The sequence below is a fragment of the Lycorma delicatula genome, chromosome 4 (assembly GCF_047948215.1).
Source record: "Lycorma delicatula isolate Av1 chromosome 4, ASM4794821v1, whole genome shotgun sequence".
Classification (NCBI taxonomy): Eukaryota; Metazoa; Arthropoda; class Insecta; order Hemiptera; family Fulgoridae; genus Lycorma; species Lycorma delicatula.
In genome coordinates, this window is record NC_134458.1 from 58,980,551 (window position 1) to 58,998,236 (window position 17,686).

At 29.4% G+C, this 17,686-nt stretch overlaps 1 protein-coding gene across 4 annotated transcripts in view; it reads left to right on the forward strand.

The window, feature by feature from the left end:
* The window catches only part of LOC142323434 (epidermal growth factor receptor kinase substrate 8-like), an 81,383-nt gene extending 72,307 nt beyond the window's left edge, over positions 1-9,076 (forward strand). For 3 of the 4 annotated variants that reach the window (XM_075363044.1, XM_075363042.1, XM_075363045.1), the window contains one exon: positions 6,510-9,076. In XM_075363044.1, coding sequence (XP_075219159.1) covers positions 6,510-6,620 — 111 coding nt within the window. In that variant the 3' untranslated portion in view covers positions 6,621-9,076. The remainder of the gene's footprint in view (positions 1-6,509) is intronic. The other variant, XM_075363041.1, reaches the window with a different exon arrangement.
* The last annotated feature ends 8,610 nt before the right edge of the window (positions 9,077-17,686 follow it).

Genomic DNA, 17,686 nt, shown 5'->3' on the forward strand with positions numbered 1-17,686 from the left:
TTTTTAATGTAATTTAAAATAAATATATGAATATGTAATGCAGCTGCCAAGTAAATCGCAAAAGCGCTCCTGCATATATAGTGGAATGAGGCAAGTCATTTATTCTGTACTTAGGTTGATCTAATAAAATAAATATATTTTATATATTTATTTTGTATTATTTGTATTTATTATTTTACATTGTATATAGGGTTTTATCAAGTCCTTACCGTCTCTTCACTGTTTAATATTTTTAATTAAAAATAAAATAAAAAATATTTAAAATAATGTATATATATATATGAAGGTGTTAATTGAGAATACAGGTGGTATTTATAAATATATTACCTGAAATCTAAATCACCAAAACACAGTAATTAGATAACTTAAACTTTCTATATTAATTTCCAAGAATCGAGATTTTTGTGGTGTCCCACATTTGCACTTTGCATTGAATTCTATAATTCTTTAAAAAATCTTTTATTTTATTTAATTGTTCCCTGTTTTGAAATATTGTTATGAGTTCATATGCAGATTTTGTTATTCAGTATTGGAATGAGGTAATCTTTAAAATGTATTATTTTCATTTTTTCTGTCGTTATGCTATTAGATTATAATTTTATTATATTTTTAATTAAATCATCATCTTCGAATATGATCTGGTGGTTCTTAATTTTATATTTATAAATGTAATATTTCTTGAGTATATTCATTTTTTATCATTATTACACACTTCTAAAATCTCTAAATTATTCTGCAGTCACTAATAATGGGTGGCGCAGAGAAACAGGAAGTTTTGAATTTGATGTTGGCAGCCCTACATGTGTCACAAGTGGAAAAAAGATGTTAAACTTTAGAGCAGTAACGGACATTTAGTTGTGATGGATCAGTGGAATTGTGTTGAGCGTGCAGTTGCCATAAGGGCATTTTACCAACATGGTGACAGTATGACAGCTGCACAAAGGATATTTTGGCAACAGTATGAGATCCTGCCCCATTGTCAAGTTTCTTCTTCACACACAATCAAAACTTGGTTCTTAACTTTGAAGAGACTGGTTCGGTTCGGCTTTGAAAAAACCTAGTGAGTGTGTTTTCTCTGTACATATGCTAGAAAACATTGATGCCGTGAAAGCTGTAGTGGTAAGGAGTCCTTGTCGTTGGGTGCGGAAAACTGCCTCTTGGAACTCTAACATTGAAGCATGCAAAGAATATTCTCACCTGAAATTTCATCCTTACAAAGAAGTAAGGATTTTCATCCATTCAGAATTTCATTCAAATTGTCCAAGCACTGAAACCTAATGATTGTGTATTGCATCTGCAATTTTGTGAAATTTACTTCTTTGAAGATGAAGGGAGCTCTGCTGTCACTGTGATGTCTTAACTTTATGTCAATATGCTAGAGACCATTTTTTCTCCTAGGCTCCATTCTCTTGCAAACCTTGACCTTCAGCACATCTGGTTTCAACAGGATAGAGTCACCTCACACACTGCCTGACAGTCTATGGCAGCAGTGAGACATTTATTTGGGGATCGCATAAGTTCAAGGACCGCTGATGTCGCTTGGCCACCCCAGTCTCCAGAGTTTTCAGTCTGTGACTTCTTTTTATGGGGACATCTGAAGAGCTTTGTGTACCAAAGAGTAAATTAAAATTATAATTAACTTTATTTAATAAATAAATTATAAATATAATCTAACCAAACTTAACCTACGCTCGCTAACCTTGACTAGCGATTGTAGGTTAAGATTGGTTCGATTATATTTATACTTTTAGATTTAGTTATTTATATAAATTTCTTATACAGTACACCATAAGTGTATGCGAGTGTTACATTCCGGAAAGTTTCCACGTGTAATGAAATTGCATAAATTGAAACACATTTAATGCAGAAATAGAGGTTAGGTTCTTGTTAAGTTATACAGTAAACTACTGTACTCAAAAAACACTTTATTTTATTTTATTATTACAGTATCATTGAATTATTTTAATGATATTCCAGTACAATGTATGTATTTAAAAAGAAAAGATATGTACCATTTATTTATTTCTCCTTTTGGTGGCGCTATCTAACAGACCGACTATGGGCATTTCTTGAACAAAAAGTATCGAGTTAGTTATACAGCAATTTCGTGTTTATAATAGTTATATTTCCTTTGCAAAACAAATATTTATTCCGGTGTCTTTATTGATGTATTTCTGCACTACACATCATTTGTAACTCATTTTTTTTGGGGTAAATCACAGTAAAAAAATAACACAAACAGTAGAAAGCTAACTGAGCTTGTGACTAGATTTGTATTACTGATGTGTGACATCACTGAAGCCAGTCTGATGCCATATTGCTCAAGATAGCGTTTTAGCGGCTTATTTAAATAATCCAATTTATTTTCTATTTTTTGAAGAAATACATGAAAGAATTAAAAGTAACCATGTTTTGTGGGCCCGATAAACATCAATAAATAATCTGAGTTGGTTTATAGAAACCAGTCGAATAGCCTATTATCTTATTATTTTTATTCCGCTTTTTATAAATCTTTTCTATTATTTTCATCCTCAAAACCATTAATTATACTGACAAACATAATTTTTGATTCCTAACATGGGATACATGATTTTAATCTGTTTTTGATGCTGAAAACGAATATGAACTCAAAATGTTTGTTTCTATTCCCATCATTTTTGAAAAATTTTAAATAAAGGATTGTTTTCATTTTTCAACATATTGTTAGCATCTTAAGCTCCTATATTGTATTTTGTTAGCTGATTTTTATTGTTTATCATTGTTAACATAATTTGTATGCTGTAAATAAACAATACTAGACAAAGAATTAAATCGTATCATAGTCACATATTATGACATCATATCTAATACTGAAGAGTGAGCTTTCATATATAAGATTAATCATGTCTGTGCAGATCAAAACATGTAGCTGAAAACACAGCTGTGTTGTTTGTATTAAGCACTGGGTTTAGGAATGAAATACTATTTTTCAGTCTTAAGTTTGTTAACAGTGCAGTGTCATAATACCTCGAAATAGTGTAGATAATGCAGATGGCTTTTGTTGTGTATGTGAGTTTACTGTAAAATCAAATAGAAAAAACATTACACCTTTAATTAAAAAAACATATCATTTATACTTTCAGTGTAAAATTGGTGATCTGAATAAGACGTGGGCTCCTCATGTAGTATGCACTAATTGTTCTGTATATTTAAGAGAATGGCTGAAAGGTACACAGAAGGCTTTGCCATTTGGTATACCTATGATTTGGGTGAACCAAAGGATCATGTAACCGATTGTAACTTTTGTTTAACAAGTGTGTTTAGAATTTCTAAAATATCTAAACATAATGTAAAATATCCTTCATTACAATCTGCAATCAGGCCTGTACCTCACAGTGAAATTATTCCAGTTCCTGAGCCACCTGTGAATGTGTTTCGAAAGCAGTGATGAAGAATCGGGCAGTACTGAAGAAGACAACAATAATTTTGATTTATCTTCCAATAGGCCACACCTTGTATCACAAAGTGAATTAAATGACTTCGTTAAGTATTTAAATTTATCAAAAAACCAAGCTGAACTGTTAGGATCAAGACTGCAAAATTGTAAACTACATTAAAAAAATGCAAAAACTTTGGGCTTGCGAAGCTGACATAAAGAACTTTCTCAGTTCTTTATTGATGAAAATAATTTGGTTTATTGCACAAATATTTATGAGCTTATGTTGCACTTAGAACAAGTTCATAAACCTTAGGATAGGTGCCTTTTCAATGATTCGTCCAAGTATAGTTTAAAAGTGATTCTGCTACACAACGGTAACAAATATCCTTCGATACCAATCGCTTATGGTATTAATTTGAAAGTGACATACGATGTGATGAAAGACGGTATTGAAAAATAAATTATAAAAAACATAGCTGGAACATATGTGGTATTTGAAAGTTATAGCTATTTTGTTAGGCACGATGCAGTTAGGCTATACAAAGTACATGTGTTTTCTTTGCGAATGGGACAGCTGAGCTAGGGATAAACATTATGTTACTAAAAAGTGGAAGAAACAAGACAACTTAACTCCAAATGGGAAAAATATTATTCATGAGCCCTTAGTTGAACTCAAAAAAATATTTTTACCCTCTCTCTATATCAAACTAGGACTAATGAATAATTTTGTAAAAGCAATGAAGAAGGATAGTCCCGGATTTTTGTACTTCAGGTAGAAATTTCCGAATGGAAGTGAAGGAAAAATTAAAGAAGGAATATTTGTTGGTCCCAAATAAGAGAGTTGGTCAAAGATGATGCTCAATCATCTTTGATGATGGTCAAAGATGTATTTAACTCAATGTTAATTAATGTAGAAAGTGCAGCTTGGGCTTCATTTAAAGATATTTGCAGAATGTTTCTCGGCAAACAAAAATCTGAAAATTACCACGATATTGTTAATCAACTTCTTACTTCATACAGAGCTATGGGATGTAATGAGTCTTTGAAAATACATTTCTTCCACTCACATCTGGATTTTTTCCCAAACCCCTTGGAGACATAAGTGACAAACATGGTGAACGTTTCTACCAAGACATTTCGGTGATGGAAAGCCACTATAAAGGGAAATGGAATACTAACATGCTAGCCGATTACTGTTGGACATTAATTTGGGATGTGCCTGATGCTATTTATAAAAGAAAAGCATCAGCAAACTCATTCTAACACAGGTATGTCCATGAAAAATTATAAATTTTACAGATTTTAACTATATTTTCCCATAATTTTTTTTTGAAGCGTAATTGATTTAAAATTAATGGTGATAGAAAAATTGTATTTACAGATCTGTAATGTACGCAAAAAAGCAATTTAAGAAATGGTATCACACTTAAACAAACATTAAAAACATTTTTTGTTCTATCAGTGTTATTGCTATTTGTTTTATTTCATATATTTCTTTTTTGAGTTTATTATTTTTTTTTTTTTGTATAATGATTAGCTCCAAACATCATACTTTTATATGTATTAATCTTTTGTGACCATGAGTGGTTAGAATTTGAATGATTACAATATTATTTGTTTTGGGTTTTCTATAAACTGATGTGCCTATTATATTGTTTATGTTTGTTTTGATTTCAATATCTAAAATTAATGTATATTTTTGTTTTATTTTCTATTTCGTATGTAAATTGTTATTGTAATTTTTAAGTTTATTTAAAAATGATCAAATGTTTGTTATTTATACGTGGGTTACATAAGATTAAAATATAATTTATATATCTTAACAATTTTTTTTGTGTGTGAATGTAATATGCTGTGAACTATATTATTTTCAAATTTTTGTATAAATATTTCAGACAAAAGAGCAGCTATGATCTCATTGATAAACCTTCTGTTTGTAAATAACAATCATTCTCATGCTCAAAAGTAATTTTGGTAGTTTATATTTTAGATAATATTCAATTTTATTATCACAGTGGTCAATATGAATATATATATATATAGTTTACTTTTGTATTTTGTATACATTCTTCGACAGCCAGATTCACTAACCAAGGGGATGTTTTATTCATTATTATTCCTACTCCTACGCTATATCATTCTTTCTTCTCTCTTCAGAAGACATCCCAACCGCTGAACTGAGAAAACAATTTTGTTCTTTATTGTTGCTATCTCATCTCAAATAGTTCATGGTTTTTCATTATTTTCCTCCATCTATACTAACCATTGTCTTCTAATGGCCCAAAATCTTTTTCTAGAATTTTTTACCTTGTGTACACATTTCCATCCATAAACAGTGTTACAATTGTTTTATACAACCCTAATTTAGCATTTCAAGAAGAATTTTTGGGCTGAACATTTTATTTAGGGTATAGAAACATATCTCACCAGATCTTCACATCAATATTTCCTTTGCTATATTATTTTACAGTGCATTGTGCTTCCAATAGTTAAAAAAGAACTGTGCTTTTTTAGCACTAACTCTGTGACCTACCTGCCTCCCTCATGTTTGTCACTGACCACTAATGTACATCTATTTTTTCTTGGTTGATCTTTAGTCCCACTTCCTGTGAGTTTTCACTTAAATTTTCAATAGCCCTTACAACCTCCTTTGTAATTAATTATTAACTGAACCATTGTTTTCTTCTCAAAGTAAATATTTTTCTTTTATTTAAAAAAAAAAATGCTCCACAAGAACAGAATAATAAGCATTGAAATATTTGAGCTAATACTAAGAAATTCACAAAGTATTTTGAGCAGGTTTTCTAAAAATTAATTTTTTTGTTTATTTAACTATATTTTATTTAAGTCACTTTAATTTTTTTTTCCTCATTATTTTAATTTTTATGAAAATTACTCACTAACAGGAAGACTAGAATAAACCAAACAAAATAAAATAAAGGAAAGTAGTTAAAAATAACATTTATTTTGCAAATTAAAAGTATTGATAAAAGTCAGTCTTTCTTAAATTGTAGAATTTGATTATGTATCTAGTACCGTAACATGTTATGTATATGTGTTTTAATTCTATTTAATGTTTTGATGATTTCAGTACAAAACAACTAGGACTCTGGAATTATGTGAAAAACTAGCTAAAGCTCGTCGTAAAGCAGAGTTAGCAGATGGTACTACCTCTTTAAATGATGATGATGATGATGACTAGTGAAAACTTTTCATAGCCTTATTTTGCTAAAATAAGAGAAAGTAAATATTGTACTCATTATATCTATAATTAATAACTTCCAATAAAACCACCCGCAAACAAAATTAACAACAAGCTCAATACAAAATTACTGCTTTATATAAAAAGTGCTTTTTGAACCCATGGATACATCTTCAGTTCCTAAAATACTGTCCTGGGCAATGTATTACATTTATTATTTGTTAAATACAAACTATCAGTCTGAGGTACTATTTTAATAATCGATTGAAAATATGGATTTGAAAAGTTTATTATGTGAACTAATATATTTGCATTGAAGTTGGTGTGTTTATGGGTAGCTCTTGATTGCAACAAACTGGGCAACATTTTTTATAAAATTATGTTCATAATTATATCTATTTAATTATTACAAATTACTTTTATTGTTGTTATTATACCTAACCTGTCTGCATAATTATGAGATTCTAAAAAATAATTAATTTTCTGTTGTAAAACCACTATAAAATAAAAATTGGAACAAGTATAACCAGTCAAGCATAGTTTAAATAATTTTCTATGTAATTAGTATGTAAATTAGCATTTATGAACATGAAGAAGCTATTATACAATTTTTCAGTTCATTACTTTAAGCACATCTTACTCAAATGTTTTAAAAATCCCAAAGCAGCATGTATTACTTTATTTTCTGCTCATTCATCAGGAAATTTTCCATCGGTCAGAGTGTTAGCTGATTTGTCTGCTAGTCTAAGTTTGCTGAACCTTTCCTATAATTTAGGTAAATATTTCTCCATTAGCAGCTAAAACCATCCTGTTAGTGGCTTATTACCTTACAATCAATCTCACTTTAAAAAAATCGTCTTACTAATTTGCTTAGTATAGTTTCATTCAGTATTGCCACCCTCTTAACAAATCGAAGATTATTATTTCTTCCTGGACCAAGCCATTGCTCTATAGCAACTTAAGTAATCCAACCAATGTAACTACAACGGTTATATGTAAAGGAAATGCACAGCCGATAACTTTGTGTCATCAAGAAATGATCAGAAGCGATATTTGTGGATGGTTACATAAATTTATCACACTGTGATTAGTTAAATAGAGAAACAAATGAATTTACATTGTGTTGTGCATTGTAATGTTTTACTGTATTTTCTGTTTATGATTATCAACTATCTGACCTATTGACAATAGCCATTTTTTTTTCAACTTCTCATTTATGAGAGAGATAAATCCCTATTTTCATTTCACAGAATATGTTAATTCTAAAAGTGAGTAATGAAATGAACTTCATAATCGGTAACGTTTATGTCAAGTTTTCTTGACATAAACTGACTATAAAATCTTATCGATTTACACAGTCAGTGATAAAACTGTAAAATATATGATTAAACCTTAAGATTTAATAATTAAATTTAAAGGTATTATAAAGAAGTTAGGCACAATCAGTTCATAACATTTTTAATCATTCAAACATTATCGATAGGCTTCTTTTAAGTGCTTCATACATGTGGGTATATGGTGATTTAAATAATTAATATACTTTGAGAATTGATTACATTCCTTTTATTAAAAGATGTAGACAAGAAGATAAGAAAATTGCAAAAACATAAAATAAAAAAAACAGGAATTTATGAAGTCACTGTACAATATCAGGGAGCTTACTGTATCGACTAAATTGTGTGTAATCTTGTTTCTTAAAGTTTTTAAAATCACTTTATTCCTTTGACTAGTTTTACTGTGAGCATGTTTTAATATATTCATTTCTGTAAGGAATAACTGTAGCTTTGTCTTTGTTAATATATTTGTTTACAGTTATCGTCATATTATCTATCTGTGTGTAGTATAAAAATTTTATTTCCTTTCCATTAGAAATTGTTTACACATTTGATTAATTTTTAAGAGTAAATTATATATTTTATTTACATGAATTATTGTTTTAATTAAGTTCATTTCTCAACAGAACTCTGCAGAAATAATATAAATTTATTACATTGTGCATTATTTAATTATTTATGCCATTAAATCATTAATAACATAACGGTAAACTAGATATTTTCTATATTTGTCAAAAATAATTCTCTAGAATTTTTCCACAGTTACTGTGCTACACCAGAATGTTACAGAAATCAGTTTCCTAAAGTGCTTAAGCTTTAAATAAACTTTTAAATTAAGGATGAAATGACAACAAAAGGCAAATTTAATAAATATTTTATATCTATTTATTCAGCATTTATTTGTTAGCTAGAATGCTTTCTCAAATAGTAACTGGCTGTCACTGTTTACTATTACTTTTAAAATATTTTCTTAATTTTTTTGTAATTTTAAATCTAATTTAGTGCAATCTTATTTCCTGTTTTCCTAAATTGATTTTATGTGAAAGCTGATATGTAATAGCTGATGCTTAAATATAAATATAATTGTATTAAACATTGTTTTATATATATATATATAATTATAATAATCATTAAATTAAAGGTGTGGTTATCCATTAAACATGTGTTTTTTTATTATTATTAATCCTAGTTTTCTTAAATTTTAAGTTAAATATTGTGAAATTTAGACTTCACAAATGAATGTTTGGGTACAGATCTTTATAATTATTGTGTTTATTGAAGTTCTGATAAAATTTTCATTAGCTCATTATTCAACATTTCAGAATTATGATACTTTTTTTTAAATAATCTGCTTTTTTTTAGCTATAAAGTATTCTGCCTTACAAACTTGAGTGCAAATTTACATTCTTCTCATTTTAAGTTGTGATTTTCTGATACTGTTTTTTCCAGTATTATTTATTTACATTTGTTGATCAGCACAGCAAAACATGATAACACTTGTAAAATTATTAATAACAAACTTTTGAGGTATGTGAAAATTTTTCTTCCAAAACTAATAATGGAGCTCTTTCTTCAGTGGAATTACTGATGGCAAAGTCATTAATCTGCTGTCTTAAAGCGAGTAGGAAGAATTGTAATATATAGTTCAATAATGCATTTTAAATCAGTATATGTTTTTGTTAAATTTAGTGCGTTTGTAAATTTTATATTATTCAAGCATGTTGATTTCTTGTTATTTATGAATTATGTCTGAAATCTAAATGTTACAATATTCGGTTAGTGTTAACTGCTATGCGTATTAATATACATGCGTGTCAGTGTACATGATTTCTCTTTCTATGGTGTGATTTATAGAGATTATCTATTATTATAAATAGTATTGTCTTATCTTTGTGACTAATGAATGCATCCGATCTCTCTCATTTAGTGACCAGTGTGATTGTAGTTTAATTTTTTATGTTCTTAAGTAGTCTTGTTTGGTTTTTAAATTACTGTATGGTATGATGATGTATGCTGATATTACCACTCATTCATTGTGTTCTGCTTATGGGGCAGGTGTTGCCACAACTGCAACTCAACTTGTTTCTGTCCTGTGCAAGTGTTTTTGTTTCCAGATATTTTCCTCTTTCCACACCCCCATCAATATTATCACTAATGTTCTTATTTTGTTTGTAACGTTTAAAGAAAATTTGTAACCTTTCATGAAAATTTTGTTCTGTATTTTATATATCATTTTACATAAGTGTGAGCTGTTAAACTGTGCCATGTAATTTAGTGTGCCAAATTCTTCAGTGCATTCAAATACCAAGGAAGTATTTATTAGGCATTGTAAAATATAAGAAAGCTACATGATTATGCTGTGTGGGGTTGGTGGATGTGTGTCGATAAGTGTGCTGGTTCCCTCTTTATTTTAAAAAGTCTGCTTTTTATAATAGATATTTTGGATTATGTTATGTCAAGGAAATTAAGTGATATTTTTATGTTCATATTCTACAGGGAAATGCAAGTTAGATTACAATTTGTCGATGGATGAGAGCAACATATAACATTGTCTTAAGTTTCTTTTGTACAGGAGTAGACTATCTACGACATAGTATGCCAGTATCTTTGTGTGTATATCCATTATATGATACATGAGCGTTTAAAAAGTGTTGTATTCATGTATGCAGTATGTTGGTAGTTTTTGATATGTTCATATAGACTTATTATATCAAAGAATGTGAGTCATGTGAAATGTGAAGTTTCTTGATTTTGTTGGTAAGTTGTTTTGTGTTCTCTATGGAAAGCTGTTTTCAAGTGTTGAAATTAATGTGTAAGTAGGTTAATCTTACTTTTGAATTAATATTGTAGACTGTTTGTTGATTATGTAGGATGATCTTTCTTCATTGAATTTATTGATCAACATGATGAAAAATGATAACTTTAAAAAATTATTTAATATTTATTTGTTTCATTAATGATAATTACATTTTTATAGGAGCACAAAGGAGTAAACTCAAAGAATTCCATATGAAACAAATATAATATATTTTTCAGTTGATGTAATAAATCAATCAGTCAGCAAGTATGGCAATACAAAACTAATAAAAAGAAGAAAATAATCATCAAAATTCAAAAATCCAGTTACAGACAACTATAATCTGAATGTATACCTTTCCACTAACAGACACTAACACATTGACAATTATTTTAATGAAAAAAGTAGATAATAAACAAATAGAATTTAAATCTGTACAAGAAAATTATGTGCTACATAAATCATTATATATGCAGTTTATTATAATCGTAATAAAAAAAATCTGATGTGGACACCATATGACTTCCTCGTCTGCCTATTAAATTACATATACACATGTCACTCAAGTAGATATGTGGTGTAAGTGAGAACGTGTCAGATCCATAACCATGCACACATCAGTTGCAATCCGACTTCATATACATATATATTTTTTTTTTAACTTTTTTTTAATTTAAATATATTGATTTATTAGTAATTATTATCCTCTGATTGTAAAATCTTGAATTAAAATGAAAAGTACATAAAATTATATTTCACTAATAACTCCTTTTTTCATATTTTTTTGTATTATTGTATTATTTATTGTTAAATTTTTTTACTATCAGAAGTTAATAATTAATTATTAATAAATCAATATATTTAAATTAAAAAGAAAGTTAAAAAACGATGCATGTATATGAGGTCGGATTCGAACCGATGTGCCTTTCCTTTGTAACATCCAAATATTTTGTTTGGCTGTAACTCTGGAACCAATGAAAATAAGTACCACTTATCATGTATTGTTGAAAAGCTCTCAATGAAGGCTTATTATTGCAGTTAAGAAAATGTCCAAAATTCAATGTTTCAAAATTGAAGAAACCCCGCTTCATTTAGAAGTCTGACTGTATACACATTTTTGGCCCAGTCGATTGCAGTCAAAAGGGGAGGTGCACAACTAGATGTTACAACAGTCCTAAGTACAAAATGCCAACATTCTATGGCTAACTGTTTTGAGTTATGCAAGATATATACATATGTATGTACAGACATCATGCCAAAACTAGTCAAAATGGATTCAGGGATGGTCAAAATAGATATTTCTGTTGAAATCTGAAAACTGAAATTTTTTCCAATGCAATACTTCCTTCCTTTACTTTATACAAGGAAATAAAAAATAATATTAATAATTAACTACTATTTATGATTTGATTATTTATAAAATCCTGTATTAGATTATTACAATAATCATCTGATCAGTTTTACAACAAATTAATATTCCTGTCACATAGTAACTTCAGATGTTTTTCTCTAAACCATGCAGCTGAAAGGAGGCATAAACTTAGACTATCACTATTTTCACTGAATGACCTTTCCATCATATTTATCAATGAGAAAGAATGTCTTTTGGTAATTGGACTTGGGAATAAAAATTTTTTTAAAATAACCGAGATGAAAAATATTGATTTTTGGTGACCAAATAAAAAAAACTAGATAAGTATAATTAAGTAAATTAGAAAAAATTTGTTATTATACAGAATGATCATAAATTATTCAGTGCATTTTAGATGTTAAAAAAAATAACATTGTAATTTATGTACTTACATTGAACAGGGCTTTTCAAACAGTTTTGTTTACAACACATATTAACTTCAAACGAGTTCCACTTGAGTGCCTTTTGTTTCACATCCTTCATTGCATACACCCTATCTTTGACAAACCCCCAAAGATTACAACTTTAGGGGATTGAGATGGCCAGGGAATTTATACATCATGGCCAATCCAATTTCATGCATTGACTGAATTTTGTATGCATGAAGTTTTAGGTGCTTCTATAGAACCTTTATGATTGTTGATTGTGGTATTCCAGTTCTAAACTAGCACAGTTAGTTTACCCAGGCTTCTCTAGAAAGTTTCTCTTATTCGAGCCACAACTTCCTCAGAGACAGGAGGTCTCCCAACTAGCACCTTTTATGTGTTGTATATTTCCTATATCCTTAAACTGCTAATAGCAATGTTTAATCGTCTTTATTAGGAGAATCACGGTGTACTCTAGATGAAAATGTCTACAAACAGTAATAACAGATTCAGTTTCATGAAATCATTGTACGCACATACTTTCTCCTGCATGGTAGCCATTGCTCAACTGACGTTCTCCCTTGTCATTACATCACGCCGGCATGTTCATTCAGTTCAGTATTTGCTCAAGGTCAAGAACCCTACCACTGAATTGTGGACTCATATTTCTACTTCATATGCAATTAGACAGTGAATTAAGGTTTTAAATTAATACAATAGTGCATTTACATCTTTAAACTAGCTTGTCGTAGAAATATAATATATTTACTGATAGGTGTATTTAAAACAAGCTCAACATACGATGCATAGTTTAGATCCATGTAAAAAATAACTTAATTTCATCTGGAAATTCCTCAGATTAGCACATCATCATTCTTTAGTTTTTAACATTAAATTTTAATTTATTAGTCTGCATAATAAATAATAGGCGGATTAATAAATTAAAGGCAGACAAGCCATTGATGTCCTCCTGTAATAAGTGTATCCTTTTTGTCCTGAATTTCCTTAAAAAATCTTAAATCATTTGTGAATATAAGAAAATCTGAATACTTAATATGATAAGACAGATTATAAATAAATAAATAAATAGAAGCAGACCAAAATTAGATCTGCAGAACAAACATCCAAACAATTCCTGTGGGATCTAGATTTTGAAGTTTAGATTTTTTGAATCGGGTGCAATCTTCAGAATAATTGTGAAAGAAGTTGATCAGATCCTCACCACATTCATGTATTCTTAACTTTTATAACAAGATTTGGTATTTACTGTACTAAATGCTTTGAAGGATCAGTGTAAGATGACATCAACATGACCACCTTGACACAGGACCTCAGACACTACAGTGAGACTGAAGTAAACTAGTTAATATACACCTACATATAAAATTGTGTTGATTATCTATACTCATTGGTCTTAATAGATGGAAAATCCAAAATATATAATCTGCCCAAAAGCCTTTGCAGAACTGCTTAATATTGAGGTAGAAGTAGTTTTTATTCAAACTATAATTCCCTGACTTGAAAATGGGTATAACTCTAGTCATCTTCCATCTCCTTGGAAACCAAATTATTCAAATTGGCAGGATTAACAGAAGTATGAATGGAAACTAAAGCCCTCCCATTCCTTAATGATGTTACACAGTATACTGCTGGGACTCCCTAGTCATCCAGTTTTCAACTGTTTTATGGCTTCAGTTATAAGTTCATCTCTGATTTGAACTCTCTGAACTGAATCCAAACTTAAATATACTAAGATGATACCCTCCACATTTATTATTTAATATTATTTTACTGTTTAATTATTGCATCATAGACATCTGATGATAACAGATAAAATCCTTGAAATTCCTTCTGGAAGAACTAAAAATAATACACAGTAGAAATTGAAATAACATATATACAATCGTTAATAGTTAATATTTATAGTTAGTTGTTAATAGTTAATATTTTACTATTCAAAACCTGTTATAAAACAGGAAAAATAATTATAAACGTACAAACTAAGTTCTGTCTTTATGTACAATTTATTTACCTTTATTGCATAGTTTTGTGTAAAATAAGTTAATACGCTAGATTAAAAATCAAGAGAATATGATCAAGAACCATAAAAAACAGCTCGTATTATTTATGATAATACTTGTATATTTTTTTAATATAAATAATGACATCTGGTCTGATTCTCCCCCAATGCTATTTAATACAATTATTCATAAAGTACAGGTGGCACACGAAATGATGCAACATTTGGTTTTGTTAAAAAATATTTATTTGAATTGCAATACAGAAAAGTAAAATACACGTTTACTATATACCTGGAAATTACGTCCTACTTATCACATGTTCAATATGACCACCTTCACATCTAGCAACTTCTTCAATATGAACTTCTATGTTGTTAATAACTTGACGACACATATTCCTGGTTATCTCGTTGCACGTCTCCTTGATGAGCTCTCGCAGTATGAGAATGTTTAGGGAACATTTTTTCCTTTAGAAATGCTCAAAGAAAATAATCACATGGATTCAAATCAGGACTGTTCGGGGGCCAGTTCTGTTTATGCGCAAAACGATTAGGAAATTGATTTGAAATGACATTTATGTTAAAATTTTCTTGCAGAAAGTCTGAAACAACATTATTTGTGTACAGTCTGGCTCCATCCTGCATAAACCATTCGTTTTCTAGTTGAAACCCTTTTGCAAGAAGCTGAGGAACGAAATTATTTTGCAGCATATTTAGATAGCATTCACTGTCCAAAAAAGAATGCCCCTATTATTCCATGACTTAAGATAGTAGCCCATACTGTAATTCTTGGAGCTTGATGCGCCTTTTCATGAAGCATGTGTGAATTTTGGAAGTCCAAAAACACACATTTTGTTTATTAACAACCTCATCTAGGTGAAAATGTGCTTCATCTGAAAATTAAGCGTTGTTCAACAATACGTCTTGGTACACAGCCTGTTCAGCAAATGCCATTCTTTGATGTTTGTCAACCGTTAATTTAGACAAAACTGTTATTTTTTACAAATACAAATGCAAATCAGTTTGAAAAATTTGTTGTACAGATCACCTACAATTCCCAAGTCATGCTGCTGCATTTCTTGCCTGGGCTCCTCAGCAAAGCTGCTCTGACAACTTCAACATTCTGTAGAGAACAAATATCGGCAGGCCGTTCATGCTTACTCTCAAACACTGAACCATCATTATTAAACATTTTATAAAGTCTATGTATTGTTTTAAATGAGGGCAACCACCAAGTTGGAAAAAGGGAACCATCATTATGTAAGCACTACACTTTTCATTTCATTTAAGAACACCCCAGTCTTTACATGCTGTTCAACAGTCAGCCATCTTGGAACAATACACAAAGAGCGCACTTGGAAAGAGAAGAACTAATATTTTTGAATTGTTGTCACTTCTGCCAACATAAAACACATTAATAATTATTAAACAAATATTGGATCATTTCATACACCAGCCTGTAATTGTATCACAGATGTTCTAGATCTGTAAAAAAGAGAATGCCCATAAAATGTTTGGGAGCTCAAAAAATAAAGAAGTAAATAATTTATTAGTAATGACATTTGAATGTATCAGTACTAATGAAGTTTTACGATTCCTAAATTGCAACATTTAATTGGCCCGTTAATTAAAGATTCAGTTGTATTAACACAAAATCAATTTTATAATCATATTTCTACTGAGACCTTGTATCTTGAATATCACAGAACAATGAAGTAAATATTTAATTTCAGATTATTAATTCTACTCCATTCACATAACCATGTTAAATTACGCTATATGGTTCCAAACTGTTAATTAGCCTGTGTAATTTGATATTACCTATAAACATGAGAATTCTTGATTTAATAACTAGGCAAGTCATTAATTAAAGTAACATGTGAAACATCTGAATTGTGATACTCCGGAAAGTCAAAATAAAACAGGGAGTATAAGGAATGTGAAACTACTAATATAAAATATTTTTTAGATCATAATCTGCAAGATTAAAAGCTTTTGAAAAACCTTCGCAAATAACATCAATGCTTCCTGATGAAATTAAGTATATTCATTCCCGATTAGATGTATAGAAAAGTAAGGAAAAATAATTTTAATTGATAATTCTTAAGGGGTTAAATAAAATAGAAGATGAAAGGGGTGCTGAAATAAAAAGAGTTAGAAATTTGAAACCTGACCCCGATATATTCATTATTGGGAGTAAGTTATCTCTGTGCAGTGGTTTTTTTGCTCATCACCAAGGTGAAAATATGTGCAAATAATTATAAAAAATTCCTTTCTAAGACACTCATCTTTAATTTTCCCATTTTCTGGAAAGCTGAAATTCAGCATACGTAATTCTAATATGGTATCTGGGAAAAATTATGTTGCTAAACAACTCCCTGGGGTTGAAAAGGTCAACTCCTGAAACCTGGCAGATATATTTGTCTTGAAACTCTAAGAAGGAATTTTTTTCCTTCACTTTTGGGGGTGAAAGGGATATGAACAATGTATGTATTTAAATAGGAAAGGCATCATCAAATCACTTATGACTAATTATTATTTCTGTACTGAGTTGACAACCTTATTCCAAAGGAGTCCTCAGGATAAGTAAGCGACAGCTACTGCAATTAAAAATCTAGCAAGTTAAATTAAAAATGTGTTATCTCTAGTAGAGCTAAAGATTTGAAATCTGGTATTTATGATCCTCTTAGATAATATGCTATTGATAAGAAGAGATTTGTGTTACAAAAAATGCACCGTAACAGTGAATAAAAGGTATAACCACTTACTAATACACATGTGGTAAGCATTGGGAATATTGCAACAGTAACAGAGGTTAACAAGTTATATTATGGAAATACTATACTCGGGCAACATATCAAGGGCAAAACCCTTATATTGGATATCTAGCTATTTTTATATTCCGTTAATAGATACAATTTTAAATTGACTGCTACATAAATTACATGTAGATTTACAGTTACAGAACATTTGTTCAAGATGAAAAGGGCCAAGAAACATAAAAGAGAAAGCTCAAAAATTCATTACTTATCCATTCAAAGAACAGATACTTAACCTAGTTTACAAGTATAAATAGGTGCTTTTCGATGGATTTAATTACTATTCACAACATGCAAATAAATATATTTAAAAAAATTAA